Below are 27,840 nucleotides of genomic sequence, written 5' to 3' on the forward strand. Positions count from 1 at the left end.
TGAGAATACCATACTTCTATTCTGCCTTCAGGATGGACGAGATAGGAATTAAAATATTTGTTGGATTTATTTGTAACTTGAATGTGGAAGACTTATTTTTCTCATTTTATACTTTGAAGCCAATTAAGCAAGCATTTTCCATCACATTGGTCAAGTCGCTAACAACTACCATGAGAAAATAAAATAATTCCCCTACAAAGGACAAAGAGAATATACATAATTGTGGCTTTTTCAACCCAACATTTGTACTGAATGGTATCAGTATATTTACTTGGAATATCTAGTCTAAGTTTAAAATTGTTAGGGGGTTGGTGAAATGTCTAGAAAATGTGGCCCTAGAAACACCATAGTGCTCACATTTAGTATACATTGGACTTTATCATTGTTTCCTATGTAATGCCCAACATTTTACTAGATTCAATTTGGTGCTCTGCAATAAAGCAAGATTCTGAAATGCCTGTAAGCTAATGTACACAAAGCTGACATGTAAAATTTCAACTCTTTCATGACAGAAGCCATCAAAATAAAACATGAGGAATAAAAACGTTTTATCTGTGTATTCAGAATCACACACAAGTTACCTTTACAGTTCAATTTACTATAAAGAAATCATCTGGGTTTTGTTTTCAGTTAAATTCTGAACCGAGATTACAATATTGTAAATTTAAAAGATTGTTACATTAATTCAGTACTTTTTCAGCATACCAAATTGAAATACATAAGTTCAAACTCCAGGTTTATGGCAAACAGTCTTCAAATACAATACAGACATTTCTTAAAGTTACCATATCATTCACATGGGATTTTGCAACTCTGAGCTGTTAAACGTAACAGTCCCCTATGGATACGGCAAAATTGACATGCCACGAAGCTCAAAATTGTACCATCTTTAAAAAGATTTGGCATTTCTGGACCACAAAGCACAACATGTAAAGAAGGTTGAGAACAATTCCTCCTTGTTACGGTTAAAAAAAGTTATATGGTAGCTTGGAATTTTGCATAAAACCCCGTATTACATACCTTGGGGAAGTCCAAGGTATAAGATGACAATGAATTGGGGTTCTAAATTTGTTTTATCAGTAGAACCCATAAAATTCAAATGGGCATTAATCAAATCAAAAAATATTAAGCACCTACTGGTTTAAGATTGAATTTATTAAGAGATTCATGATCTGATCAATTTCTTTACACCTTGAAATCAAGGTGTAAAAACCAGCTATTAAGTGCATTCCAAACTTCTCCTATGTAGCACAGGTAGAATTTTCTGTCCATTGGCACCAAAGTGAAGTCACATTTCCTCTTGGGAGACAGAAATTCCACATCGAACATAGAGTAAGTTAGGAAAGAATGACCCCTGTAATTTATTTTATTACTATTGTGATTCTGAGTTCTAGGATTACTATACACTAGCAGTGAACAATGCAAATTCCTGGCAACAACTGTCAGGTTAGTGACGCTAATTCCCTTCCCCCCAATCACCACAAAATTTTAGTATGAAAATTAATAGTAGTTACACTAAGCTGAACAAATGGGAAATAATAAGAAACTAAGCAAGTAGCTAAATAACAAACCCTTAAAGTTTGAAATCATTGTAATTGAAAATAGGTGTGCTTCACTTCACCTCCACCCCTCACAATTCTGAATTTAAATATTTCGTGCAAAAGGGCATCAGGTTTCTGGATATAGATGTAGCCCTTCTCTAAGTTTTAGTGAGCTACAGAGTTTTCTGCAATTTTTATTTCCCTCCCCCTAGGCTTATTCAAAGTGTTTAACAGAATCTTTCATTTCAGCCGAAAGATTTTTGATTTAAAGACTAAGTTACTCTATGCATTCTATCTATACAGAAACACCTATTATTACAATTGGTTTATGCAAGATTAACATTTTTGGTGTTAAAATTGTTAAACATCATGCTTACTGCACATCAACTCTCCATGATGCATCTGAACCTCACAATGATTTACCAAACATCTTATTTAAATTACTAATTAAATAACTGAAAAATGTACTGAGCCAAACTAAACTTAAGTGGGCTATAAAGGAAAATAACCTTCAAAACAGTTCATATACACATCTATTTCAAAACTACCTTTGCTAGCTAGCCCCTTTCCCAAAGTTTTAGCCTGAAAAAACAGTAAAATCTACACAAAATTTTATTGCAATCATACAAGGGTTACATCAGGTCAAATACAATACTATGATGCAATTTTACATTTATTAAACTACAGTTCAAAGCACAAATTTACACATTCTAAATACACTAAACGTATCTAATGAAGTCACACTGGTCTTCCACTGACATTTGATATATCTGGGTGAAAGACATTAACTTTTTACAAGACTTTTAAACATGAATCCTTAGTATAAAAACTGTGTACTTGTATGTAAACGATTTAATGGGGAACCCAATTAATGGGCTTCCATCTCCACTAAGTCATCCATTTTGTTGCATATTTTATTTTAAAAGCTTAAGGGGTGGGACAAACTGTGTTTAAATCTGGATACATTATATCTAAATCTCCCAATTATTCCCCAATGAATTATAGATGAAAGCTGATTTTTGTCTGGTCCCAAATAGCTATGACTAATAGTTTGTTTCCGAGAGAATTAAACAGAATAAGGTTGTTTGAATTTTTTCCACACTGGAATGTAGACCAGACAAGCTTAACCTGCAACTTCAGATCTAAAGAAGCATTAATGCCTGTTTAAGCTTCGGTGGAAAAGCCGTCTTCTTGGCTCAGCTGAATGCAAGAAGGCACAAAGAAGAAGTTCTTCATCATTGTGTCTGAAGTAATTCCAGCATCTTGCATCTCATACCTACATTAAAAAAATGCATAATTCTGAATTTGAGCAAAGAGCACACACCATGTAAAATATGGACAATGAAATAACACTTGAAAGATGAACATTTTGCTATTACTTGCAAGTTATGGATTTGTCACAAAATTAAAATTAGTAAAAACTGTCACCTCAAATTTCCAATCTGCTTTAAAATAAAAACAATCACCTTACCAATCATTAAGTGACATCATGTAATAAATAGCTGGCTTCTGAAAATCATTAAAAGCAGACGGTTCATGGAAAGAATCTGCTCCCATGTTATCAAAGATAAGCCAATCTCCCACATTCAGCTCAGGAAGAAGACAGTTTTCCACAATTTGATCAAGCTCATCACAGGATGGACCCCAAAGGCTGCTTGTAAACAGAGGCTCATCTTCCTTGTATTTCTGTAAGAAAGGAAAGTTTTTAAAGATTAAGGTTTTACTCATGCTGAATTTGAGGTACTGGATTTGAGGGTGGAGAAGAGCATCTTTCACTACTTCTGAGCCAATGTGCCCAATGAAGAAGGCAGGTCTACAGCCAGGGGCAGTGGTGCTCCTTAACTCCTTCTATGGCAACAAGGGGATCAGACCAAAGCCAGAGGAATGCGAATCCTCATCAGAGGGCAATATTCTCCATCCTATAACATTTCTCCAAAAATTGGGATGCATCTTAAAAATAACAGCTCAGTTTGTAAACTGCCAAGGGCAGTTTTGGTATTATTTATAATAAAACTTGCCTTGTGAACCTCTGGAATGGTATTTAAGTCCTCAGACAGTTTACTTGCAAAAGAACCATAAACACCATCATTCATATAATACACAAAGGCTGGTTCATCACTTCCGGTTTTTTCTACTGAAGAAAAAAAAAAAAAAAACCAGGAAAAATGAAAGTGAATTTATAGTAAAATGTCTAATATAGTTCTTACACAAAAACATCATCAAATACATCGAATATTTAGACTGATTCTTAGTTTTCACAACTCAAAATATTTAAACAAAAACACATATATATTGACGTACTTTAAACAAAATAGCCTTAAACACACACACACACTTCACAAAGGAAGATAACCAATGAAAACATGAAAAAAGTGCTCTATTTCCTCAGTTACCAAGTAAATGCAAATTAAAACTACAGTGAGCTACCACCACCACTCACCTACTGAACAGATAAAAGGCTGACAATACAAAAAAAACCAGAGAAGGTGGGAACAACCAGAATCTGCACATATATACTGCCACTGGGAGATTAAAATGGTATCACCATTTTGAAATCTTTAAAATGTCTACTCTATAACCCAGAAATTCTTTTCTTAATCATTTCCCTGAAAGAAATAAAAAGTGTCTATCCATAAGACTTTATCCAAGAATGTTAAGTTTATTCATAATACCCCCAAACTGGAAAATATTCATTAGTAAGAAAATGGATAAACTGTATATTCATACAGAACCATCAGCAACATGGAACAAAATGGTTCAGATGTTATACTGATGTTTTTAAACAAAATAATGTATGCCATATGATTCCATTTTTATGAAGTTCAAGGACAGCTCAAACTAATCTATCGTGGAAAAACAACAGTGTCTGGTGAGGGAACAAAATTGAGCAAAAATTCTAATATATGAAAATTATTTATTATTTATAAATTATTTGTTTTGTTTTGTAGTGGTATGACAGCTATTCTGAAAACACTGTGTATTCTAGACTTAAGTGTTTGTGTGTGTGATAATGGGAGCTAGGTTTCTCACTGTTGGGAAAGGGAGTTGTAATATGAAAAGGGACAAAACAGAATGTACCCTGTGGGCATGTTACATTGAGTTTTTGACATACAGATTTTAAGAAATTAAAAAACTCAGAAGTAAAAAAAAAAATGCTCAATTAACAAAAAAGCTACAGAAGTCTCCTTAATGTAGATGAGTACAGTACTACCTACATTTTTAAAAAGTGATTCTTGTAGACTGTCTAGTGCTTTTTTGTTGGTTTGACTAGAGATAAAAGATCCCTGTTGGCCCTTGTTATGTAAGAAAGTATTTGGCAGACTCTCCCCATGACTCATCTAACTAAAAGGAACACAGCAGATATATCGCAGGAAAACACTGGTTCTTAATAGGGACAAGAATCAATCACCTGGGGCAAGTGTATCTAAAATATGCATATCTAAACATCAGCACCAAGAATGTTGGATTCAGGAAGTCTTAAGGAGTAGGACCTTGGCTAGGGCATTTTGAAAGCTCCCTAGCTACCTATACCTAGTTAATTACCAGGTACAGCTTCATAATCCATAAAATGTCTTGTAGCATAAGGGTCACCAACCCCTTGGGCGTGGAGGAGCACCAGTCTCTGGCTTGTTAGGAACAGGGCCCCACAGCAGGTGAGCAACAGGTGAGTGAGTATAGTAACTTTGTCTGTATTTGCAGTCACTCTCTAGCACTAGCATCACCGACTCAGCTCCACCTCAAATTATCAGGCATTGGATTCTCAACCTTTTGGTCCCTGGTGCCAAAAAAGTTGGGGACTGCTGCTCTAGTGTATTTACATTTTGGTATATGTTAAGTTCATCTTCAAAATAATTGGAATTATCTATTAACAAAGTATAAACTTTGTAACTTACCTCCAGAGGAAAATTTATCATTTTTGACAACTTTCTTTGCAATGATATTAACTGCAAGTGTAAATGCAGAAGACACATAATAACTTCCAGGTTCTGAAATTATCTTAATGCCAGATCCTTCAGGAAAGTAGACATCCAACAAAGGGCTGATAACATGATTAACCTATGGATTTAAAATCTCACATTATGGGTTCAATAATGGATTAGATAATCCAAACTACAGACCACTGAACTTTGCTATTTAAGATATCTGCAAGCAATTAAATAGGCTTTCGAGTCATCAAAGTTTATCTGGTAATTATCAGATGGCATTAATTAAAAAAAGAAAACTGTAACATTTATGGCTATTACCTACTGGTGATTTTTTAAAGCATGTTTCTGTCTCTATCACTAACATCAGTGGAGCAAAATTTCAAATCAGTTTCTAGATATTACAGAATGTGGAAGAAGAGCAGGAAGGGAAAGAGTGATGTGTATCTGGACAAATCAGCTTAAGCTGTTCAAGTTATGAAAAATACTCCCTGAATGCACAACACAATGAATAGAAACGTTCTGTGATAAAATTATGCTATAGGGTTCAAAAATTTTATTAAACTTTTCAAAGGTAGGTCTCATTTGTTTCCTTAGAATCAATTTTAAACAGATGTTATAGGCTTTAGTTCTTGCTACTGTAAAAACCCTAATCTACCCATCCACCAGTTAACTAGCAAAGAATAAGAGATTAATCCAATATGTCTACCCACTGAACAAAGTTTACCTCTTCCAATTGAAATTCGGTTCCTGTAAAGCCTCCACCAATGTCTAACATGTTCATTGTGAAGCCAAACTCTCTCTAGAGAAGAAAAAAAAAACTTTTCAGTGCTTTTCCAAACTGTAATGGATATAGGGACATTTCAAAAACCCCCTCCCAGAGAGGTAAATATCTGTTCTGATTTTTAGTACAAAGCCTTTTGGTTTCTAACGGAAACAGATTAATTATTAGCTTCCTGATATTGTCTGTACTATCTTGCAGACGAGTAAATTACTATTTCATCCCTTTATCCGTTTACAAATTGTGACTATATGGAACTTTGCTTATAATTATAAAAAATGTGTCATAAGTATGAAAATACTTCAGAGGTAGAAAAACACTGAATTGTAGTCTTACGTAACATCCCAGTTTAAATATCAAAATAATTTAAGGAAAACTTACAGCCATGTCAAACACACATCGAGCATCAGATAGAGCATGTACATATACTTGAGACTCTTTGCAAGCACTTGAAATATGAAATCTGAAAGAAAGAAGAGTAATAAATTTAAAGCAGCAGCAAGTTTTAGAGGCCCTTCTTGTAATTCCTTTCAACTGTTGGTCAACATATTGACACGCTTAAGTATTTGTCTTAACCCTACCAAATAAACTATTAGAAGCCTCTAATCACCAAGTTACAATACCTGTCTTTCTAGAAAAAGCAGTGCTCAGAAAATATTGTAAGTTTACAAACAATTTTTTAACGAGTTATCAGTCACGATTCATGGGTATCAGATGGGGGGAGCGTTTTTATGTATATACGGTAAACTAACGAGCACCACCAATAAAACCGGATTATAAAACTTTTATTTAAATGTATGACTTACGTCAAAATATTAAAAAGGGTCTGTGAAATAAATACAAGTGAACATTAATTCGGCTATTACCGAAACTTATTATTACTTAAGTGATAAAGATTCAAAAAATACTTTAATTGAAATATGATTCTGTACCGTTTGTGGAAGTGATTACACGAATCTGTTCAAATTCATAGTATACACTCAATTTCCTCTATGTTTACTTAAAAAACAGAACTTATGGAATAGAAATATGAAAACTCTCAAATATATGCCAATATTGTCACCTAAGGTAGTGACTTAACAGTGTTGAGTCTTTATCCATTTTGACGAACAATTTAAAAAGCAAGATCTTGTACTGCAGTGAGACTAGCAATGGACTGGCAACTTGGAAAATCTGGAGCTGAGACTACAATCAAAATATTAACTCTCTCTAGGTCTCAGTTTCCTCACATGTAAAACTGAGAGGATAAAACAGGATAAAATTAGTCTACTAATTTACTGAAGTGCCCCTGAGGGATTAAAAAGGTAAAAAAGTCTTAAGGATAGGGAAAAAAAATGAAATGCTACCTACAACTTAAAGTTGAAAGCCACTGTGGTATTCATTGAAATTCTAATAAATCCCCTACATTTGATTTAAAAGGTGACTTAAATGACTAACTTAACTGAAATTTTATCTCTTTAATAGAGGAGGGGGACATACAAGTACAAAATAGTTTGAAGGATAAAACGTAGTTTTCCCTAAACTAAGAAAAAAATATATACATATATAAATTAAACTGAAAGTTTAACTATTAGAGGTCATACAAATGAAGTCTTAAATGAACAATCAGAAAGATTATCATCATAAAATGAAGTTTAAAATAGGTACTCACTTAACTCCAATAATTTGGACATCAAGTTCCTTAGCACATTCCAAGACATGCCTACAGTTCTTCAGGGTAGTGCCAAACTTCATGTTACTCTCTTCACCTCCAATATTATCTTCTGTTGCAATATGTAGCAAGACCCTAAGAGAAGGGGAAGATGATTGGGGCAGAGTTGGTTTACATCATCATCAGCACATGTGAAGCCTGAAGGTTGTAGAGGAAGTGTGTTGATTATGTTGCCAGAGCTCCCAAATCCAGCGACGGGATGAATCAAGCGAACCTAATGAAAAACAATCCTGTATAGAGAAAAAACTAGCAATTAGGGCCTAAAGCATGACGCTTACAAGGATGGGAATTTGGAAAAATGCAGGAAGTTATGACTCTGTTGTAGCAGCAAGAGTCGGTAGGGCTCTGTAATGAAAGACGACATTACTTTCAAATGAAGTCCATCAGTCTATGTAAATCCACCCAGAAAGACTAAATTGAATAGCAATGCCATCATTGTCTTTCAAAAAAAAGTATCAGGGCCTTAAATGTTTGAAATTTCCCAAACTGTTCTAGCTAAACTTCCACCCACTTATTCTGAATATTCTTCCTATTAACCACACATTTAACAAATCTTCAATTACGAACCACCAAAAACTGTAAATATAAAAATGCTGTTTGTAAAAATGGTTTTCCCAAGGAAATCCTGATGAATTACTGATGATAAGAGGGGGCAAGTGTGATGAAGGCAAAATTATTCTACCTATGGGTACAATCAACTCTATCAAGAATACCACATTCAGTTTACGATTTAACACAGTAAAAATTCTAAATCAGGGCTTGACATAGAAGAGAAAGTTTTTTTTTAATAGAGACAAGTATTTCTCTAGAATTTTCCGAAAAAGCCCTATGTCCAAACAAAGGTTTTCAGGGTAATCAATCCTATCAGGGTAATTTCTAAGAATGCCAGTAAAGTCAGTAAGAAAATTACATAAAAGGAAAATGTTGATATGCTATACATTTTTCAGATATAACTCAAAGAAAGCAAATAATTTTGAGCTAACAGAATTTTAGTATGTATAAATTCTAAAGTCTTCTTGATATACCAGTTCGTGACATTAATTTTGTCTTAAAATCTGCTTTTAAAGAGTAAACTTTTCAACTAAAAAAAATCTTGGGAATGCATGCAGGAACAATTAAAAAAAAAATTACACTTCCTGTTCAAAGAGAATTCTGGCCCTTAAGGAAACCCCTTGATTCACTAAGGACCAATCACCTTTCAAGAACTATATGGCCAAGGGCAGATTTTAAATCCTCAGCTAACCAGGAAAAAAAGCTGACCAAAATAAATCCTGTTACCAACAGGACAAATAACTAGCAAGATTAATGTGGTTATGAAAATATAGCAGTGGCCCTAATTATCCCATCAAGCACATCATCACCTCTGATTTAAAGATTATAAATTCACACCCCAAACTGCCCTTATCTCATCCCAACTCCACATGATGGTCAGGAGTAGGTGGCCAATAAAATGCTCTTAGTATTTTCCATATAGAGGCTTTAAATAAATTACAACACACATCACTGTTCTACATAAGTGCCTCCCCTCTTCCCAGGCTAAAAACAAACCCAAACCCTAAGCAAGCAAGATAATATCCCCAGGTACTTAGTTTTACACTTACTTGGCATTTGGGTGATTACGTGCAATTTTCTTCAATTCAACTTCACTATCACATGTCATGATGTTCACTCCAACTTTTGCTGCATACTTTATCTGAGACACTTGTTTGCAAGGACTTATATAAATGATGTTTTCTGGAGATACACCCAATTCTTGCACTAAAGCCATTTCAGTCTGTAAAAACAGGTTTTAAACAGTGTCATCTAAAAGGCAAAAATTTCTATTACTTTTCATTCAATTATTACCTTTAATTTCAGTTAAATTCAAATTATATGAGGTTAAATTAGGATTTAACACAGTTCATATTCTGGTAATGCTTACTATATTACTGTGTTAAAAACCTTTAAAAAGGTTTAATTACCATCAGAGAAATTTCATAGTTTATTTTGTTTATCATCAGTGAATTTTAAAATATTACAGTTTAGTGACAAAATAATGAAAAAAACCCACTACTTACTTTACTGGAACAAGCAAATCCAGTTCCAAGAGCTGCCAAAATCTCAAGTACAGCTGGAGTGGAGTTGCACTTTACTGTGTAGAATGGCTTTATCTGAGCCACTACATTCTGCCACTGACTGTGTTTCTTCACAATCTTTCCAAGATCTCCCACGAAAAATGCATTTTTCCCTGTCTATTACGGAAAAAAAAAGAGAGAAACAATCAGAACTATTAAAAATAGAGTACCATTAATTAGTAAAGAGTGTCTTTTTTCCTCCAGAAATGAGCTAACATATACATTTACATACACTAGCATATTTAAGGCCTATGGTTGAGCAAACAACAAAGGAAAACCTAAATGCATCTGTTCTTTTTAAACTTGACTTTTGGCTGTGCTACCCTGGCACATATAATAGTCTGTACTTCGATTTAAAAAACTATTACAGTGACTATCAAAGAATTGCCTCAATTTTAGTTTTGAGAGTAGAGCGAAAGGAGATCACCTATTTCCTTCCATGCTTTCTGCTACTGTTTAAAAAATAAGCTTGCTCTGGCAGTTCAGCATTTGGTATCCCAATACAGTGAGTAGGATCAGGAATGCTAAATAAAACAAGCTATATATCTCCATCATAAGTTGCACCTAATGACGAGATGGTAAAACAAAGGGAACAATTATACTGGGCATCCATTTTTAAGGAGACAAAGTTGAGTATAGAATTAACAAAACTAAATTTAAAAATACACAAGTGCACAAAATATCTGATAAACCTGAATAAAAATACTGTTCCCTCAAAAGTAAAAACAAACAAAAACACACAAAAATTGATCTTAATTAGAAAATTGGAAGAGATCTGTAATGATTTTAATGTTGTGACTACTCTAGTGGTAGACAGGATTGTACATGTCAGCCACAGCACAAATTCTCAATGTTGATTGGCAGACAAAATAATCTTATTTAGAATATATAACATCAAAATGTTGTTTAAAAAGCCATGAAAACAGTATTACTATTCCCTACTCTTTAAACACATTTGAAAATGTACATCGTTGAAATATACTGACCAGGAAATATACACAAGTGGAAATTATAGGTTATGTGTGGCAGATATGGGACAATTGTATTGAAATTGCCCTATTTATAAGAAGACATATCATTTCTAATGTTCTGGAGACACATTTTACTGTACACAAGTAACATGAAAACAATTCAAAGAACATGGAAAATCAGCTCCAACAAAGAAACAAATTCTAACAGCAAAGCAATAAACAAAATTGATTCTACCAGTAAGTAAAAAACAAAAATAAATGACCTTAGGTAGCAGTATCTATGATTCTACAAAAGCTGGCTCTTGGGGAAGTACAGTGTAAATAGTCAATACAAATTATCAAATTCTCAGCAACATACACAAGCAAGATTATCTGGAATAGAAATATAAATCTACTAAAGCATACAGTTGAGAAAAATGAGTAAGAATAAGCCATGTACTAATGAGGGTAGCTGAAAACATTTTAAGAAAACAGAACTCACAAGAGCTGAGTGCTAAGACACAGCAAAAGGGCTATACAAAGCTTTTTTTTTTTTTTTTTAAATGGGGGCTAGAAAGAAAACCTCACGGCTACCCCAAGGGTACAGGTGAGAGTGTCAAGGTAAGATATCTTAGAAAAGATAACCTGGAAAAGTTAACATTTGAATAAGGTGCTTTTTATCAGATTAATATCTTAGAAATAAAGCACTGGTGTTTTAGAATTCAGAAATTTGAGAAATGTGAGATGGCACACTTACCAGGGAATGTTCATAAACATAGTTATCAATAACATTTCCAAGGTTTGTTCCTTCATCCAACAGGCCAATGAAGTAGTTTGCATCATCAATAAATCCTTTCATCTCAGCCGTATTCCACAAAGCCGAAAGTCATAAACCAGGAAAAACAAGAGACGGGCCACCAAGCCTTATGTCTGGGTCCTTAGAATATGCAACAAACTGTCAAAATAAAAGTTATTTCAAAGTCTATATTATTTCACTAAACTTAGTATATGAGTTGTCAATGAAAGCATGCTAGTCTTAACTCAGTGAGGAATCTGTCCGATCACCCAACAAACATGAATGTGTATTTTATACTTTTAAAAGCTCACTATACCCGTTCTTGGTAAGATAATCCATATATGTGCATAATTTATTATGTCAATATGGTCACCATATTTACAGAGTTGCTGACCCAGTCTGTTATGAGTTACCTTGTTTTGTAGTTCTTCCATAATGCATAACTTTTACTCGTTTTAAGAAAGCTAATAATAAATCAAATATCTACAGCCAAAAATTAAAATACTAAACTTTAATACACTGCCAGTCACATAAAGCACACTACCAGGTAACTGCAGATATATGTCTTCTAAATAAAATTCTAGAATATACAAAAATTAAGTAATAAAAATTAGTGGAGGTGGAGAGTAATTTTAGCTCTGTTACAGACTGCTGCCTAGGTCAGGTTAGCAAAATGAGGTGAACTGATTTGTTGAAAATGTAAACTGGACTAGGTCAGTGGTCTTGGCTATGTCATTTAATAATACCTGTGCGAACTGAGGCCAATTTCTTTAAAACTTCAGTTAACTATCCAAACTTTCTTTCTCAAAAGGTCATGTTAAAAAACAAAAACTAACGAATAAAAACTAATGTTTAAGTACTGGCTCAGAATTAACCTTAATAATTAAGTTACCAATTGTCATAAAAACAAAAATGCTATCATAATTTGAAACCAGGTAAAAGCTAGTTAGTTACCTATACATATACACATCCTAAAGCATTTATAAGAACTAGTTTTTGAAATGGCACCAGACTAAATCCAACTCCTCTCCAATCAAAGAACCCTTTCCCCTCCCCAAAATCGCCCATTCTCCTTTGGGGCAGCACATACTGATATAAAGGTTTATCTTTTTTTTGCTGAATTCACTGATCTTCAGGTTTTTAGGAAAGGATTTAACATAAAGTCCATAAACAAAAAAAGTCCTTCAGACAGGATACTACTTGTTTGGTACTGATTTTCTTGTTGCCACATTAAGAATGGGCATAGACCAGCTAGCTCTTGGCAACCCATTTTAAGACTTGCACAGACTTTCCTGTGTCTTAGACTCTTCCTCTGTTCCTCCAACCATGGTCTATGCTAGTTTTCACCGTGGGTGATATCCCTCATCCTAAAAGTATACTTCATTTAAATGATTCCCAAAATGTCAAGTTTTTTGGTTCCACCAAAACCAACTCATCGATAAGCTTGTCAAATTTCATGAGATACTTAGTTTTAAAACTTTTAAAACATTAATGACTTCATTCTCAAGAAATCAATTACATTTAGTTCAGCTTGTCAAATCTTTCATGAAATAAAAACGAAAAGATTACAATTTGTATTTTACCAAAGGAATTAACTTAGGCACATCTCATGAGACTTAATACTTATAAAGTCCAATGGTAGTCTGCATATTCTCTAAAGTTTGTTATACTAGGACTGGTATAAAATCTGTGTCCAGAAAGTGTACATTTTAGGCCTGTTTATTATGAGCAATGTAACTCTAGCTGGAATATCAATTTTAGGGAGATAGTCAACTATGCACTAAGAGAAACGGAGTAGATAAAGGCTACTCATTCAAAAAAAAAAAAAGATCAATGCAAAGGTTTAAGTGTATAAAGAATATAGTACGAACTTCCTGTTAAATTGCATTACAAACCTTTCTGGCAACGGCTTTCATTTATTCTATCAGTGAAAAATATTTTAATCAAGATCTTTAGCCTAATGAATGTCTCAGGTCATGGGATTCTTAGGTATATTCTACTTATATATGCAATAGTTTACTTGAGAATCTTAGGCTATCAATTATAGACTACCAACTGCTGCTAAATTCAAGCAATCTAGCTTTTAAAATCAGGACAAGATGAACCTCAATTTCCTAAAGCTATAGTGCTTACACAAAGGGTAATTTTCCTCTAACATCAGGCCTATCCATCCAGTCTTACTTGCTGATGACCACATTCTTCAGAGCTTTTTCTAAAATAGTATGGGCAAAGAAAAGAATTTTTCCCCCAATTAATTTCAAATTACATAATCTATAGGTTCCACTCTGCCTGTTAAAACTAGTTTAAATCTAACAGTCAACATTGTTTTAGCAGTGTGCCAGACACTGTTCTAAGTACACTGTCTACACAATATCAATTCTCTTAACCCTTAAAACCATGATGTGAAGTAATAACCCTACTTTATAGTTAAAGACACTAAGGCACAGAACTAACTAAGCTAGCTCGAGATGATGAAATTTATGTTTAAAAAGAAAACCTGTCTCCCCAGCATCCCATCCCTAGAAAACAAAAAATTCCTATTTTGGAAATCCAACAGTACTATCAGTTTCTTTGATAAAGCTTTATCCTATCCTCATAATCAATTAACCACTTTTCAGACATAAATTCCCATAGTTGTTAATAAATAAATTTAAATATGATATAAAAACATCCTATTATGCCTACTCATTCACAGTCTTTTAAACTTTCTTCATGTGACATTATTTTGTACAGTTTAACTGTGCTGTTCCTTCTGTATCTTTTGTCCAAATCTCAGGTAAACCTCAAAACTGAAACTTTTTTTTCTTTTTATCCACCTTTATCGACAGTTTACATATAATAATGTGCTTCCTATTTTGACAAATGCATACACCTGTGTAACCACCACCATAAAGATAAATCCCCAACGTAGTCTACCTCAAGGAACTGTTTTCTGTCTAATCTAGCTTTTGTAGAAGTGAAATAATTTTAAACACTGAGGACCAAACAGTTGACAAATAATGGTACTAACATGAATAAAAATATCAAGCATTTCCTGCTCTAAAGGAAAGACTTCGCTTGTGGAGTGACTATATTATCATTGAAATGGAACTCTCAATTCAGAAGTAACTATATTAGTTTACCAATTCCTAGGTGACTCACAAAAGGACTCTCATGGAAACATGACAAAAAGGATTAAGGGACTAACACACTTAAACCCCTCAAACAGATGTGGTAACATAATATTTGATTTCCCCATACTGAGCACAGCAATGAAAGTTGATTGAAACCAATTACTAAAGCCTATGCATAACAGATGGAGAATGGTGATAGGTGAGCTCTGTCTCAGTTTATCTTTTTTACTTAGATGCTCCTTGAAGGTTTTGATATACTCCTACTTCCAAGCCCAGAGTTGGTGCTAAGAAATAGATGAACAAAGGACTTCACAGTTCTTAAGGATAGTGGTTAATAGCAATAAACTCCCTTACAGTGTGTTGAAAACAATCCATCTTTTGCACTCTTAAAAGCAGCCCAAAACCCTGATACATAAGTGACCCACATGTAAATGCAACGCTTAACTATCACTTACTGCTAACACTAAAAGCCATACTCAGGGAAAAAGTAATTCCTGAAAAGAATCTGCAAAACACAAAGTCCTGCCTTTCGGGAAAGAGGTTTTCTAATAAATTTTGAGCCAATAATCCCTTTTGTTCAAATGAACTGTCACTTAGAAGCCCAATATTTTGTGGCTAAGGGTGGGCTAATCTTTACTGAGTGTTTCCTACCCCTAATATTGTACCCCAAACTCACTGAAGGAGTCCTAAGAAATAGTCCATAATCATACCTCCAGGATCCTTCTTTGCTTGCAATTTTTACATGCTTTCTTAGCAAAAATACTTTAAAGTTCTACTGTCACATGAAGGACGATTTATGTTCTACATTTCTGCCTTACTTAAAGCACTTAAGAAATATTTTGTTAAAATGTTTTCAAAAAGCATTTAAAGTTATTTAGTGACATGCTAAACCAAAAATCTGTGACACAAACATGTTCTAAAAAGTCAGAGTGAAATTAAGTGTGCACATGTTGGGGGTGAGCAGAGATTATATTATAGGCCAGATCTACCAAGTTAATCCACCTCAATTTTAAACACTGCAGGGAATTTCCAGAAACTTTTCAATTATGAGTGCAGGCTCAACCCCAGGTGGTGATGCTAAACTTCCCAATGCTCCAAATCTGGATAAAATTCCCAACAGACACCACATAGCTTTTTATGGCTTTTAAGTCAGAACTGAGACTGATTTACTGGCTCTAACACATTAAATGGACCACTACACTACATACTATAGTTTGGTGCTGCTGGACACTGAATTATTTATATTAAATTTCAGAAAATCTACTCTCTGTAAATCTCACATTCTCCCTAAAATGCTTTTGAACTTAAGAGCAAATATATTTTGAATGATTCTGAAGTTTATTTTTATCAAAGATACTAAGAAGTACTCTACTGACAGCTATTTTCACAACCAAATATATTAATATATGATGAAAAAAAGCTTGGCTTATATTACAGTAATAGAACTGCTGTAATCACAATACTATTATATTTCCTGTTGGACATCGTAGCTAGGAAGAAAAAAATGTTTAACATTCCTTACATACACCTTCATATTGGTATTTTGATAATACATTTTTATGAAGTGCTGCCAAAGAAACATAAGGCTCCAAAGTACTGCACGCTGCTCTCCCTGGAGCCTTTCATGAGGCCGTTGAGTCCTCATGTTCATCGAGAAGACAGCTCCAAGAGCAATGGCAGCAGCAGCTGGGCACTTGCCTTGTTACACACCTGCTACAAAGGCTTCTACAGTTGATTGTACTTCAGAAGAAACTGATACATCTCTCAAATAATCACAAGATAATTCTGGCAGCAACAGCCCACTTGACACCAGGCTGGATGAATATGTCTTGGATTTCTGAAGTGAAGACCTCCCTGGAAGTAGAACAGGGAGAGCTGAAAGGTTGAGAGTACTGTTTCAGAGACATCTAAGCAGGAAACCCAACCTTAATACATCAACCACGTTTCCAAAAGAATTTTACTTATTAAAAAGAAGAACACGAGATTTTTTGGAAATTTACACTATTACTTTGAAGAAGCCTAACGGCATTTCTATTTTGTTTTTTTATTGGCATTTGCTGATTTAGCACTTAGCTCACTGCTTTAAAAATAGACACAATGCTATCAAAGTTACCTCTGCATTCTACCTCCAACAGAAAAATGTTACTTACCACATAGAATAATTTTAGAAATAACTGGCAAAAGAGGCTAATAAAGAATGACTTTGGCACTACAGATATGAGGACTGGAGCAGATTTAAACCACTGAACAAAGTTGTTCCAAGAAGCTACATACTGGAACTGGTAGGTAAGAAGTTCCAATAAATTGTGTGATCGTAAGACCTCATGAACTTTTGCCATGCTGGACCTGAAATAAATGATGGATAATAACAGCCTATATTGAATACTTAGAATAATCAGATGGGGTTGGTTTGCTTCAATCAACAGTAAAAGGAAAGCCAGCAATGGCAATAAACTCCCTTAAACTTATTTTTCAGGTGATGAGGTTGAAAAAAAAAAAAAAAACTGAGAAACCCAAGAGAACAGTGACTGCTAAAAGACAGATAAGAACAAGAGTGAAGAGGAGATGTATATAAAAGGAGAAAAAGGACCTTAAAGGAAACAAGCCCAACAGACTAAGTTTGAAATGCCTGTGTAAAGTTGCCTAATGAAAAACCTCACAATAAATTCTAAAATCCATCTTAAAAAAAGAACAAACTATGGGCTTTTCATAGCAATATACTTCTGCATGTGGAACTGACAAGATCGGGCTCCCTTTAAAAATGTGTCCTGACTATTGATGTGAAGACTAAGGTTCTTGAGGAGAAAAATCCCTTTGGTAATTAAGATATAATGTTAAAGTTAACTATTATAACAAAATACATAACCATGTTAATGTCAAGCTTTCTAGCTTTCCTGGTAAAGGACAGGGAATGACCCTTTCAACAAATGCAATCACTATTTTGATTACCTTTGAAAAGATCTCACTGTTATCTCTCCAAGAGGAAAACTAATTTTTATTACACATAAAATATATATACAACCACTGCAGCAAATATCAAGAAATATACTGAATACCTCAGAAGCTCCCACATTTTTCTCAGGTGGCAGTGATTGCATCTACCCCTAATAAGCATGTTCAGATTTTTCTAATCATCCTCCTCCTGTTATTTAATGGTTTTATTCTATTATGTGTCCCTAAAACATTGGTTTTACTGGTTTAAAACTATAAATGGAGTCAATTTTTTTTTTTTACCATGACATCTGTTCAACTTTAGTTTCAATTCATCCATGCAAACAGATGTGACTGGAGTCCATTAATCTGTACTGCTGTGTAGTATTCTACTGTATAGATATCACATTTTTTATCTATCAGAACTGGACACCTATGAGTTACTTCCCATTTTTTTTTTGCTATATTGTTTACAATATAATTTCTTGCAATTACTTATGTACCCAAGGACAATGTGTTACTGTATATTCTGGTACAAAAGTCTATCTAGTGACTGGCAGTTTAAGTAGCATTAGTCTAGGCACCCCAGTTTAGGGCCACATTCCTGAGAATTGCTAGACTGTTAGTGAAAAATAGTTTTTAAGTCTTTTGCTCATTTTCCTTTTTTTTCCTTCCTTTTTCTTATTTGCCTGCAGGAGGGCTTCACAAATTTAGGATAGCAAATCTCTCTCATTTTAAAGAATGCTTATTTATTTGGGGAGTTTTGTTATAGTGTTCCAGTAGGATAAAAGTAGGATATTTAATCCTACTTTTAGTCATGCCAAATATAACATGTTTATCATGCTGAACTCAGATGAGCTAAAGATACTATACTTATTTAGGAGCCCCCTATAAACTGGGCATCAGAAGATCCTTGCACTATAAAGCAGGAAAAAGATAAAAAATAATTTAAAGTCAAATATTTAACATAAACCTAATATTGATTTCAGTCTACATGAGCACAGAATCATAATAAAGAGCTGCATCCAAAGAACATGCTAGGTAACTAAGGTATTCAATTAGAATATAAAATTGAAAAATCCCTGTAGCTAAAGAACAAGTGTTTTATTAAATTTAAGGAGAAAGAACAAAATGTGTAATTCTTATGATTGTTATTAACAGATGTTTTAAGATTATGGCTAATACTACTCACATTCACAATAACAATTATCTTAGAGATGCTGTCCAACAGAACTTTCTGTGACGAATGAAATTTTCATTTCACTGTCCAAAACAATAGCCATTAGCCACACACATAGCTCCCAAGAACTCAAAATGTGGCTCATGCAACTGAGGAAATGAATTTTGTTTTAATTTTTAAAATTTAAATAGCCACCTGGCTAGTTGCTACTGTACTGAACAGAGTAGTTCTAGAGGATGCTGTTTTCCTAAGAAAATTTTAAATGAAGAATCAAGTCCACACACATTACAGATTACACCTCCCCTGCCCCGCCAAATAACTGTTCAAGGTAACAACACCAATTCTCATGTTTACAAAGCCAGATACTAAGGGAATAAAAGTTAACAAAACTCCGTATGTTGCAAGTAAGTCTTGAAAAGAGGTTTGAAACGTGTGCTTACATAATAAAGAAAAGACAAAAAAGTTCAGAGCAGAGCATTCATTCCAAAAGAGTTTTTGTTATCTTGGCTCCTGCTGCAAGTCAGTTACGTTACAGGCATTTAAGACCAGGTGGCTGGGTATGGCCGAGGCAGGGTGAACTTCGTCAGCCTAATCCTTACAATTCAGTATGCTGCACAAATATTTTCTATTCACACCATAATGTTCTTCACATTATTCACTGCATTAAGGAAAAGGATGGCTAACACTGGATTAGAGAAAGAAATTGCCAAATCTTTTTGCCATGGTAAGCTTGTGACAAGTTGCTTGATTAAGTGAGTATCAATGACCCCAGCATGGAGGTGAAGGACAAAAATGTTTCCTAGGCCTTACCAGGATGTCAGCAGCACTTCCCTTGCAACAGCCCCCTTAGACTTATCTTAACAATAGCCAGCCTAAAACGGCAGCCTAACATTTACCTAAATTTTAGTTTAAAAAGTACAGTTTACACAATACCTGACTTCTGTGTTGGATTAAGTGTCTCAAAAAAATTTTTTTTTGGTGGGGGAGGAAGGCAACCCCAAACTCAAAAACTCTGAAGTAAGACCAGGCAAAGGGAGTGTAATGAACACACAGATTGGTAGTCACTATTAATTCTCTAGGCTCAACTGTCTCTTGCAATAAATGGAAAAACCATTTTATTCCCTTTAAAAATTGGTCTACACTGTTGTCTAATCTTTTTGGCCCTCCCAGAAGAGTCTAAATTTGCCCAAAGAAAGAATACCATGCCCCCCAAACCCTGTTTTATCCATTAACATGCTATTATTCATTGTGCTTGTAAGAATGCATTTTTTGCTACTTTTACACAAGGCAAAGAAGCATCATCAAAATACTACTCTATGCATGCATGCCAAGGGGACACACGCACTTAAAAAAATAGTCCCTAATCTGTACATTTCAATAATAGTTTGTTCAACTTCCTGGTGAAAGAACATCAACTACTGATGAATGTACTACTGAATTGAAATGTCTTTCTTCCATAAGAGTCAAAACCCTGCCTTTTCTACTGACAGTTAACAGCAAAACGAGAAAATAGTACCAGTAAACTGATAAAGAACATTTTATTTCCCTAGTTAAAATAATATCAATTTAGGTATAGCAAGTTAAGACATGTAAATATATTAACATATTTAAAATGCTAATATTCTTATGAAGTTCCTACATGAACATATAGAGTCAACTGCTGTATGTAATGACAACCAGGTAAAAAATTTTAAGCAATTTTAACAACCAATTAATTGAATCCCTTTTTTATACTTAGATACAACGCAACCTTAAAAAGTATATGCTAATGATTAATTCAGTCTGGCTTCATCACCAGATCTGCTAACAGAAGCAAATTTAGTTTTCTGGGAGTCTTTAAAAACTTTCCGCTAGGCTAATTTATTAATTATAATCAAATATAACTAAACATGAAAATCTAACCCAATGGAAAAAAACCACTCCAGCATAAAACCCTAAGAAAGTTTTAAAAGGCATGAAAAAAACTTTCCCACAATTTGAGGTCCTTTAGTGATCTGAGATATTATTGGCATTAAAATATTTGTCAAAATATTTTTATAGTGGACCCATATTACATCATATACATATTGGAAAGAAAAAATTTTATATATAAAGAACTTCTAAAGTTTCCAGATACCTAATGAAATAAACTCTCAAAATTCAGATGGTCATCTGACTTAAAAACCTAACTTGGAAACCAAGTCCTACAGCTTAGACCGCTTGCACCAAAATGCCATTGGAGTATTACATGGTCGAAATACAGTTATATGCTCTGCAATGCTATATGCCAAGTATTTTCCACAAAGGCCAGTGTGTTAAGTCCTTTTAATGACTGTTAGTTTTCCAAACAGTATTGTTGCTCCACAGAAAATTAATCCCAGGATTTCAGTGTCCAGTATAACAAACTGCTATTAATATCTAAGGACATTTCTGAACATAATATTTTCTCTTGCCATTTTTACTAATTCTACTCAAGAAATCTTTGGAGTGAGGTATTTTTCTGAATTCAAAATCTCTCAGATTTTAGAACGGTAGTATACTACATATACTTCGTATATATTATGTAACACTCTCTAGGCTATGAGTCAACATCGCCCTGTAATCACATTATTTCTGCAGCAAAATTTAAGATTAGCACTAAATGGGATAAAGATTTTTAAAAAGCCTGAAATCAGCTCAGATTCAGGTCAAGTTTTTGTTCCCAAATCAGCTTAGGTCATATCAAGGAAGTTATATTTTTTCCTTAATTTTTGGATTTCGGAATATATGAGTAAGGGATTGTGAACCTGTTGCTTCACATCAACTACTAAAGTTTCATTAACATATTATGTACCTGGGCATAATAAGTAAGAGTCAATCACTCTAACTGCCAGTACCTGCAGAATAAATAATATCTTTAACATAGTCTATCTGTGCCCAACCAACCTCCCCAAAAAGGGAGGTTGACTTTCCAAGTTCTACAATATTATTAAATATTCTAAGTAAAGATTTGGCTCCATCAGTTCATTGATATTGGTTACTCAAGTCTAAGAAAAACATCACTAGAAATGTTAAACATAATGCAATGTTAAGTTTCCATTAAAGCAAAAAAACTTGAATTGAAAGCCTATCTTTTAATATGGTCTCCTTTAAAACATGAAGCTTTTTCTTAAATTTCCATCTTAGAATCTATCCATGACTATTGCAACTAGACCCCATCCATGAAAAATTTTAAGTTTCCAAGTCAACTTGGGAAAAAACATTAGAAGTGTTGGGAAGTAGAACAGATAATTAACAAAAATTAATAGATAACTGACTTGGTACTGAGATGGTGGCAACAGTGCTTCTCTTTAATATGCACATGTCACTTGGTTAAAACGCAGATTCTGAGGCTAATATGCTCTTCCAAAGACTACAATTCGTGGTTAATGTCTCAAAGAGAAATAATTTTGACAGTTTAGAATTAAAGGAACTATTGTAGTTCAATTTTATTTTCCAACAATCTGCTCATATTCACACAGCTAGTAGAAATTCAGTATGGGAAATTCTCCAGAATCAGGGTTCTAAGTCAGTAAAACTTTCAAGAAATCCTAATTAAACGCCCTCCGCCCCTTTTTAGCCTCTAAAAAAATATGAGTCTTAAATTGTCATTTGAGGTTAATATCAAATGTCTCGAATAGGTTTGCTCCAACATACCTTACCTGCATACCAATCTGCTTAACAAGATCAGACTAAAGAAATACTAAATTGATACCCTAAGCTTTCCTGAAAAATTCAAATGTTATTTTCGCCAAGTCTCTGGCCAACCTAAAAACATGCAAACCTCACCACCAAAACCCAAATTTCGATAGCAAGAAATCTATAAATAATAAAATTTAAAAATAAACCACACAAATTTAGCAGCATAGACTCAAGAGTTTATCATGGAATTACATTTTGCACAAAGATTTAATGCAAAAGTCAAATCCACATAGAAAATCAAGTATAGTCAAAAACTACCCTTGAAAAGCTGTTCGAAAGATGGCACTTTGGGAGACGATGTATCACCTCTCAGTAAGTCTTCTGAAAAAAATCAGTTTTCCCCCACCAGCTGAGTATTATATAAAGTCATTCCATGAAAAATAGAAACTTTAGAAATCACTGTCTGGCAAGAAGCTCAAAACTAGAAAAAAAAGAACTAAGACTCATCTCTCATATCCTATGCTCTGGGATACAACCTCAGTGAGTAGACTTGAAGAGCAGTATTTTTTGCTCTACTTAAAAATGTCTGATTTTTTTTTTCTTTTCCTGATTAAGCCCCAATACTAGAACTCATCAAGTTAAATAAATGGTTGAATGATGTGATAAACTACTGTCCACATCTGAAATTTAAAAACCTCCCTCTAACTTACACATTAAAAACTAGACTAATAAGATTTCTTAAAACTTAGCCTATGATATATACTTACACACAGTAATACCTGTTATGTATTCAAAATAAACGTTAAGTGATTAATTGATCCAGCCATTGGTAAGCAAAGCTTATAATTCAATCAGTACACCTGTAACTGTCAAAGCCTCTACGTTAGAACTTTTAAAGAGCTTTAAGAGTCACAGAGGTAAATACAATTGCAAGTTTTGAAAAAGACTGAGCAACAAGAACTCTACTTCAATTTTACAAGACCCCTGCACAGATGTGAAAATACTTACATGGACAAGTTAGGAGATGGAACCCCCCTATCATCAGCTAGGTTCCCAAGGTGGCTCAGCGTTGAAGTCGAACTGTTCTCTATACAGCACTTCTCCTAGGCCCTCTGGATAGTTGTACACTTGGTCAGAAAGTTCGCCCTGAAAAAAGAAATAAAAGTAATAGTAATGCCCTATGTAAAAAAATAAATAAATAAATAAAATGTACTTTTAAGCAGGTTAACATTTAAAAGATAAACTGTGGGAATAAGTTTTAGTTTTAATAAATAAAATGTTTCGCTAAAAGTTGAATTACCCAGAACACTTTTCACTCTTCAAATTTCAAGGTCTTCTTTGCTTAAAGTATAAAATCCTACTACATACTAGAAAGAAAAAAATTTTGAGTTAGCTATTATATATATGTGTGAAGTAACTTTTAAGAACTGCCTTATAGATTAAGCAAGTGACCTCTAAAGGTTTACTTCCTCCTCCTACCTAACCTAGGACCATGTAAATGTAAAATTTCTTGACAAACTACAATATGCTAAATAAGTTTTATAAATTATTATTTATGGGTTGATAGGATGAACTTCCATCTCTAAGCTAAACCGCTATACCTACACTTCGATTCTTAATTCACTGGTTGCTACTTTAAAGTAATATAACCTGACAGCATTTGCTAGAAAAAGGGTGATAAGGAAACCAGAAAAATGATGAAACTACAAATTACAAGGGCAAGATTCAGAGATTTCAGAATTACTCTAGGCTTATTTAAAATTTACCTCTCATCTCAAACAGAATGGAGGCCACCCTTGCAGGAGGTAAAATGTTCTTTCAATAGACCAGGGAAATTTGATGATGGGGCAAGAACCCATACCAGCATGCAAGTGATTATTACCCTACATTAGACTCCAAAAAATGTACTCCAAAACGAAGATTGAATCTTCTCACAATAAGATAATCAGAAAATAAATTAAGACTCATGCTGGAGACAGAGCTCATTCTCAATTATCCTGAGAAACAGGATAATTATCCTGAGCAAGATATTTTAATCTTTTCCCTACTATATATCCACAGCGATTTTGCTGCTTAATGTAACCCAAGAGCAGCGATACGAAATGTTAAGAACATAAAACTTCAGACATTCAACAATGTTCTTCAGCATAATCTCTAAAACATTTTTATCTAACAGATACAAGTAGGAAATGAAGGCTTTAAAATCTGAAAGGCACATTTTAGTAGAAATAATAAAAGAGGTAGTATATAGGGTAAGAGGGCCTTTATGTACAAGCTAAATAAAAGGTTTGTTTGTACACTTAAGGTAAACCAAAAGGAGATAAAATGAAAATGTGGAGAAATGGAATTTCAGAAAGATATTCTCATTTAGATTGATGTGTGTAAATCACGTGGAGCATATATGACATTGCATTCAACTGTTTAGAGATTGTCTTTTCATCTTGGTGAACAGCAAAAGGAGAACGAGATTGAGTCAGCGCAGGCCAGTAAGATAAAGGACCTTCTCCCATCACTTTGACAGTAACCACCCCAAAACCTAGTATCCCTAAGTATCAGTATTTCTCTGAACAACTCACATGGCCTTTACCAATGACTTTTAAAGCTGCTCTGAGGTATTCTTTCCCCAAATCCCAGCCTAATCATGAGAAAAATATCAGATAAACCCAAACTGGGGCACAATCTACTGAATATATGGCCAATACTTCTCTAGACAGTCAAGGACATGAAAAGCAAGGAAAGACTAAGAAAACTGTCACAGATCAGAGATGTCTGGGGAAGATATGACAAGTAAATGCAACATGGTATCTTGGATTGGATCCTAGAACAGAAAAAGGACACTAAACACTGGTGAATTCCAAAGAAAAGTCTGGAGTATGGTTAACAGTAATGTATCTGTTTTAGTTTTGACAAATATACCTTGGTAATGTAGTTAACAAGGTAAGCTGGGTGAGAAGCAGCACCTCCTGTACCATGTTTGCCACTTCTCTAAAAACCTATTATTTCAAAATTAAGTTTTTGTTCTTTTTTAAAAATCAGGCAAAATATTCATTTCAAAAATATGCTGAGTTAAAGCCTTTTGCACAAAATAGTAAGTACAGTACAATTTCACTTATATAGAAGTTCTAGAACATGCAAAACTAATCTATTGTTTAAAAAACAGGAATATGGTTGCTGCTACAGTGTGGGATTTGGAGTTTGAAGGGGCAAAAGAGAACTTTCTGGAGTGATGGCAAATGTTCCACATCTTAACAGAGGTTTAGATTACACAGCCGTTTTTCTGTCAGAACTCATCAAATAGTACACTTAAGATTTAACCATTTCACTCATGGGAATTTTACCCAAAAGTCTTTCTTGTGAAGAGCAAAAAAAAAGATGGGTTGATGGATAGCAAGATGACAAATAAAGCAAAATGCTAACTGACTCTAGGTAAGGGTACAGTTCTTTTCCCTTCTCTGTGCGTTTAAAAATTTTATGTTCAATCAGGGTTGCAAGGCGGAAGGCACTGATTACTTGATTATTGCACCCAGCGCATCATCTGTGATCATTATGAGCCTACCTTTCCTACAAAATGTAAATTCTTCAGGGCTTGTCTTCATGATCAGTATTTGCACTCTAACATTTGTAAAAGAAATTAGATTACTAGGGCCTTGCCCGTCAATCGGTCGTGTTTCTTCCAGGCTCATTGGCATCCTTTCCTGCATTCTTTCCTGATCACCAAGCAATTGTGTCCTCAGGTTCCCACTCAAGCTGGGAGCTCAATGGTGGAAACACGACGGGACAAAACCTCTTAATTTATCCAAGACACCACAAAAAAATCCATTTAATACTGATGAAACATCATGGGCCTGTAAACTGTGTCAGCGACCAGTTCAGGTTTCCGAAGCAGCAGCTTAGCCTACAACTTACACTCAGGATATATGTTGGGTAAGGGTTAAAAACACGTCACCACCATCAGTCAAGATAGTATTTAATAAGCCACCCAAAGCCTACCGTTCTCCCTCTCTCAGCCCAGGAATGGTGGCGCGGACGGGAAAACGAAGCCATGGTGACTAATCCTCAGATTCCAGGAGGTGACTGGGGTGAGTGAAGGCGACCTGGCCGAATCAGGAACGCCCCAGGGGGCGGAGCAGCAGCCCCGAGGCTTCCAGAAAGGACCCAAGGCCTCTCTCGCTCGCTACCTGACACCGGGGCTTCCCCGCCGGCGGGCCCCGGGTGGCGTCAACTTTCCTCCATCAGAGGGGGGCCGCACTCCCCGCGCCCTAAAGAACTCATCCTCCTCCGGCAGCTGTCACAGAAGGCCGGCGCTGGCCCGCCCCGCTCCATTCATAACCTAAGGCCCCGGCCGTTGTAATCCGCGCTGCCCGCCTGGCTCCCGGCGGCGAAGGCGAGGCGCCTCTCAGGGCCCGAGCTGCAGGACCAAGGCCCCTCAGGGCTGCCACTCGGCCCCCTCCCCGGAAACAGCAATGCACCACGGGAGAGGGGTGGAGGCCGCACGCCGCCGGAGGCGACGCCGACCCCCCGGCCGCGAGACCCCCGCGCGCGCCCCCAAACGCACACGCCCCCTCGCCCCAACCACGGCGGCTCTGGCCATGCCGAACGTGAGGCGGCCGCCTGAGGGCCCTGAAAGGCGCCAGCCGCCGAGGCACAGACAGCCGCCACACACGCCGCCGTCCGCCATTTTCGAGGCGGCCGGCCGCGGGGCGCTGCGGGGACGCTGGCCGGGCGGCGGGGCCGAAACGGGAGGCACCCGGCCGCTCCCCGAGGTCGGCCCCACGCCCCAACCCCGCCCGCGCCCCTCGGGTCTGTACTCACGTGAGATAACGGCCCAAAGAGTCGGGTAAAGCGTCTTCTCTTTTTCGGCGGAATTTTTAAAGAGGGATGTGGTTACCTTGAGCAGAAATACCCAAGGCGGCCTGGGCCATAAGCTGCAAGGACGACGTGGGGAGAAAAGCGCGGCACCGACACCAGCTGTGCAGCAGTGGCGGCGGCGGCCGAAAAAGAGAAATAGAACAACGCAGGTACAAGAGGAAAGGCGAAGGCTGGGTGGGAAGAGGATTCGGCCTCGTCACGCCGCAGACCAGAAGAGCGAGAAAGGATGAGAAAAGGCAGAGAAGGCAAAAAAAAATGGAAACACTGCAGCCGAGGGAAGAGCCAGAGTGTG

The 27,840-nt window shown here is 35.6% G+C and overlaps 1 protein-coding gene across 5 annotated transcripts; it reads right to left on the bottom strand.

The window, feature by feature from the left end:
• Nucleotides 1-531: 531 nt before the first annotated feature.
• Nucleotides 532-27,840, bottom strand: AZIN1 (antizyme inhibitor 1). Of its 5 annotated transcripts, none has more exons than XM_016147519.2 (13): nucleotides 27,492-27,840; nucleotides 23,688-23,825; nucleotides 16,640-16,783; nucleotides 11,778-11,975; nucleotides 10,014-10,187; nucleotides 9,558-9,730; nucleotides 7,897-8,031; nucleotides 6,627-6,708; nucleotides 6,192-6,266; nucleotides 5,435-5,597; nucleotides 3,560-3,675; nucleotides 3,013-3,227; nucleotides 532-2,817 (listed from the first exon to the last, which is right to left on the bottom strand). In XM_016147519.2, the coding sequence occupies exons 4-13, from the start codon at nucleotides 11,877-11,879 to the stop codon at nucleotides 2,706-2,708; spliced, it is 1,347 nt and encodes a 448-aa protein (XP_016003005.1). In that variant the 5' UTR covers nucleotides 11,880-11,975; nucleotides 16,640-16,783; nucleotides 23,688-23,825; nucleotides 27,492-27,840; the 3' UTR covers nucleotides 532-2,705. The 5 variants fall into 5 exon arrangements, with proteins under 5 accessions (XP_016003005.1, XP_016003006.1, XP_016003007.1 ...); XM_016147520.2 differs by having other exon boundaries at nucleotides 16,628-16,783; nucleotides 27,492-27,831; XM_016147521.2 differs by lacking the exon at nucleotides 16,640-16,783 and having other exon boundaries at nucleotides 3,560-3,672.

Source organism: Rousettus aegyptiacus, unplaced genomic scaffold (assembly GCF_014176215.1).
Source record: "Rousettus aegyptiacus isolate mRouAeg1 unplaced genomic scaffold, mRouAeg1.p scaffold_m13_p_15, whole genome shotgun sequence".
NCBI classification, from domain to species: Eukaryota; Metazoa; Chordata; class Mammalia; order Chiroptera; family Pteropodidae; genus Rousettus; species Rousettus aegyptiacus.

What these genes read in the sequence shown, in the direction of transcription:
- AZIN1 (XM_016147518.2), bottom strand. Translation starts at nt 11,879, where the DNA reads ATGAAAGGATTTATTGATGATGCAAACTACTTCATTGGCCTGTTGGAT. An exon ending in GTCCAAATTATTGGAGTTAA is followed by an intron (nt 6,709 to 7,896) that starts GTGAGTACCTAT and finishes TCTTTCTTTCAG; the next exon opens with ATTTCATATTTCAAGTGCTT. An exon ending in TGATAAATTTTCCTCTGGAG is followed by an intron (nt 3,676 to 5,434) that starts GTAAGTTACAAA and finishes TTTTTTCTTCAG; the next exon opens with TAGAAAAAACCGGAAGTGAT.